Genomic DNA, 4,429 nt, shown 5'->3' with positions numbered 1-4,429 from the left:
CCGTTAATCCACTGCTGGGCATGCTCAGAGGAAGGATTTGCATAAGTGGTCATATCAAAGGAGCTGCTTGTTTTTCACAAAACTAATTAGTTTTTGGTCATTTGCAATGAGCATCTAGTGGCTGGAAATAGTTTTAGTTACCAAAAAATAATAAAAGATGGTTGATTGCTAAACATGTGCAGCGCTTCTGTGGCATCAGCTCTTAAATCATCTGTCAGTGGGAATCGTCGAGGTCTTGGTCCTAACAATACAAACGCTTTCAGAAGATGTTTCATCACAGCGAGCTCATCTTTATTGTTTTAGTTATTGTGGTGTTTGATGATTAATTTGTTTGGGTAAAGGAAACATTTCTAAATGAGGAAGAAATTAGATCAACAAGATGATTTTAATTTAAGATCCCAACTGATTTTCACTGCAAGGAGTTCTGGAAACCAAGAAACTACCATTGTTTGCTACTGCAAGAGCATTTCTTTGAGAAGGCTTTTCCATTTCCCAAACTTTTACCCATTTTCTTATATTAAAGCCACAAGTTTCAATGTTTGATAGATCAACGCAAAATAGCAAATCATTCTGAAGTGGAGGAAATGTGATGCATTGTTTTTCAATTGTTTTACAAATAAGTATCTGAAAAGTGTGTGAGGCATTTGTGGTCATCAGCCTCCCTTTATTTAATATCCTTAAGTTATCATCTGAGAAAGATGTAAAAGAATATGGTACAACTTCCAACTATCTACAATTACATGTCCACTTCTTAAAGTGACAGGCAAGGCAAGGAGAGTTTTCATCAGCGAAACAGAAATAGCCAAGAGACTCATTGTGACACTCAAGAAACTGCAGAGATTCACAGATCAGGTGGGGTAATATGAGGACAACAACCCTAAACATACAACCAGAGTTACATGGAAATGGTTTGGATTGACAAACATCCTGATCAAAGCCCAGAAGACCTTCAATCTAATTGAAAATCTGTGGCAAGTCTTGAAAACTGTTGTTCACAGATAGTTATCAAGTCTGACTGAGGCTGAGCTGTCTTGTAAAGCAGAATGATGAAGAAGAATAAATCTCAGTCTCTATATGTTTAAAGCTGATAGAGAAATATCCCAATATCTGATGTAAAAGACACATAAACATTGACACAAGGTGGCTCACCACACTTTTCAGATTTTTTATTGTGACAACAAAAACAGAAGCAACTTGTTATTTTCCTACAAGCTCAAGTTTAGAGTCTAATATGTGTTAAGATATCACATAGAATCCCAGTAACACTCAATAAAAGTTGTGGTTGTCGTATGACAATAGAATAAAAAGTTAATGGGATGTGACTAATTTCTCAAGCCTAAACCTCTTTGCATTGACAAACCAAAAATACCAAGGATCTGTTTATCTGTAAATGATTTCAACGTCTCCTCATCAGATTTGAATCCAATGTGTGACACAGGACAATGTTCTTAGGTTTTTCTCTGCAACTATTCATCCTCCTCCCAAAAAAATTGTGCTCTATGCAGAGTCTGTGACCCAGAAAATTGAGTCCTAAAAGGATCATAATCAGAAGCAGACAGAACTTTAGCCCTTGCTGGCACTTTCAGCACCTGGTTCATATAACACCATAGGGAGAATATTTTACCAGATATTATCCCCTGGTCCACCTAGACCACAGAAAAGACTTTATAGTAAAACAAGGTCCAAATGGTAAAAGACTGCAGGCAAGCAATTAATCACAGAGAGATCAACATAAAACAAGAGTTTTAGGCACTAAATTGTTGAACATGATCACATTGGTATGTTTTAGTCTGGGAGACAAATAGATGAAGGACATAAACTGCTTCACAATGAACAGGGCTGATGAATGGATGTTCTTTGAGGTAAAACTGAACTGAGAAACGTTAAGTGTTGCTCAGTGTGATGGACCGAGCAGTTAAGGAACAGCCAGGCACCGGTTTAAAGTCAAAATAGTTGTTTTTTATTTAACCCAAAACAAAACTTGGGTAAATAATAGAAAAAATGACAAAATTTGGGCCCATAAAAGAGGTCAAAGTAACAGACATCAACTCAGACTAACTCAAAAAACAGACCTATCAAACAGAGACAAAAGGGGACTTAAATACTGGCTGATCAGGCCACATACAAAACACAAAGGGGAAAATACACAGAAACTAACATAGCAAATCCCATTCCCCCCCTCTGGATGATGAGTAATGGTGTGAACCAATTTGCAGTCTCAGCTGGCTTGCTCCACCTCTCTGCTCTCCTAAGGATTGGGCAGCCAGCACTTAAACTCAGAAACAAAACAAAGATTAAATCAAGCAAAACACAATATAAACTAAAATGTGCGCACTTATTCTAGAATACAATGTGATGTGTTGCTTTCTAAACAAAACCAGTTATTCTGTAAATTAAATCCTAAACTTAAAGAAATCCAAATATAAGTGAGATGAACTTATTGCGTGTGGTGAGAGTGAATATTACCACATTTGTGTGGCTGTAACTGCAGCCATCACACTCAGTCAACAGAAAACTTCAGTTTGACAGGACACAGCATCCTTTGGAGCTTCATGTGGTCACATTAAACGTACTGAGATGAGAAATGTGTTTTTGCTTAAAGCAGGGCCCCTCATGAGGTCATATTACAACGTTTTTGACTTCATATGAAAATGAATGTGTCGTGCTTTTTGTTTTTGATTTTAAAGTTATTCTATTTTATTCAGAACTTATTTGTCTATTCCAGTGAACTACCTAAAAAGAAATCAATCCTGGAATACGGTTCAAACAATCCACATAATCAATGCAGTTACTCAAACTACAAAACATTTTCTAACAAATGTTAAGAAATGTAAATGCGAAACAATCTCTAAAGCATATGAATGGTTAATGTAGTGTTATTAACTAAGTAATTACGAGTAATCACTTTAATCAAACTTTCAAAATGTAGTCATAGATTTATATTATATCTACACATCATTCATTTAATTTTATCTTGAACAATATAAAGATTTTCTAGAACGTTTTCAAACCTGGGCCCTATCATTTATGTACTTATGTCCTGAATTTCACCACTGAGCCGCAAGAAAGATATTTTAGTTCTGTGACTGAAGCCTTTACATGTTTGGTCCCTTATTTAATTTCCCTCTTAGTTCATGACCAAACTTAAAACAGGCCAAAATAAGTGCTGCGTGTGAAAATAGTTGGCCAACATCACCGTTACATCATCATCTTTACTGCCCCCAAGTGGCCAAAACGGAACACTAAGCTTGCACCGTGCAGGTGGACTCTATCCAGCTTAGAAAAGTCAAAGTAAAGTCAAAATAAGAACTGGAGATTACTGCTTTTTAATTCAAATTTCAAAACAAGGCTGTGCTTTTAAAAATATTTTAGAAGTGCTGCATTTTTAAGAAAATTGTTAGATCCATTTCACACCTTTTTATTTTCTCTCTTATCCAAACCTCCATGTCATACAAGTTCAAACTGTGTAATCAGAATTTGTTTGTCGTCATTAAATGTAATTATTCTCGATGTTTAAAATCACAAAGCAGCGCACGCAAAGAAAGCAGCTGTGTGCAGACGGTGCGCACAGATGTGAGGGGCTCGTGGTTTCTCCAAGCAGTGCGTGCAGCACTTCCTCTCACGTTAGGACTCCTTAAGTTTTTAAGCTCCTCTTGTTGCTGCAGCGGCAGGAGAACCACCTCAGATCCGAGTAGGACAGAGAGTCAAGCTCATCTCAGCATCTCTCTGCACTGACAGAAGCCAGGGAAATTCATATGAAGTTTGCATCATTTCAACAAAGTTCTTTTTATTTTATTGATTCATTTTTTAAATTTTTTTGGCAACAATACCTGCACTGAAAGAGAAGAAAGAGAGAGCTACACAGTGGGGAAAACACTTGGATTTGCCTCCTGTTTTTTCATTTTTTTTTTTTCATTTTCTTAAATTGTTTTTCCTGCTGATAAAACGAGGACAGTGTGATACCTGCAGATTCAAGGTGCCTTATGGCAAATTCCAATGCGATGCTGGAGTGACTTCAACCAATAGATAAACAGACTCCAGCGAACCAAAATGAAAGGTAGGCTTCACTTTAATGATAACTATTAAAATTGTTTTAAATCGACCGCAGGCTTATAAACGCCACGTGTCAGTGATGACTGATCAATTGTTCCTCGCTTTCTTTTTTTTTTTCTTGTCACATTTTCCTGCGCTCATTCTTTCTCCTGCTCTGGGACAAGAGGAGAGGAATGCGTGGGTTACTACTCTAACATCTGGTTTCACTTACCAAGCTTTTGCCTAAAATTGTTTTGCATCTGTCCACCGATGAACATCAGACAGAAAGGCAGATAAAAAAAAACAGCTGTCCCAAACAGAAGTTATGCACATGACTTTAGACAAATGGCGCTTGATTATGTAGCTCTCATTCATGCACTTATTTTAAAAATTGACC

At 36.9% G+C, this 4,429-nt stretch overlaps 1 protein-coding gene across 1 annotated transcript in view; it reads left to right on the top strand.

Annotated features, from left to right (window-relative positions):
• Positions 1–3,598: 3,598 nt before the first annotated feature.
• Positions 3,599–4,429, top strand: part of colec12 (collectin sub-family member 12) — a 29,457-nt gene continuing 28,626 nt past the window's right edge. The window contains exon 1 of the mRNA XM_028021345.1: positions 3,599–4,057. Within this exon, the coding sequence (XP_027877146.1) occupies positions 4,051–4,057 (7 nt within the window). The 5' untranslated portion in view covers positions 3,599–4,050. The remainder of the gene's footprint in view (positions 4,058–4,429) is intronic.

This window comes from Xiphophorus couchianus, chromosome 6, assembly GCF_001444195.1.
Source record: "Xiphophorus couchianus chromosome 6, X_couchianus-1.0, whole genome shotgun sequence".
In the NCBI taxonomy this organism is placed as follows: domain Eukaryota; kingdom Metazoa; phylum Chordata; class Actinopteri; order Cyprinodontiformes; family Poeciliidae; genus Xiphophorus; species Xiphophorus couchianus.
The sequence above is the reverse complement of the archived record's forward strand: the minus strand, read 5'-3'. Positions and strand labels throughout refer to the sequence as shown.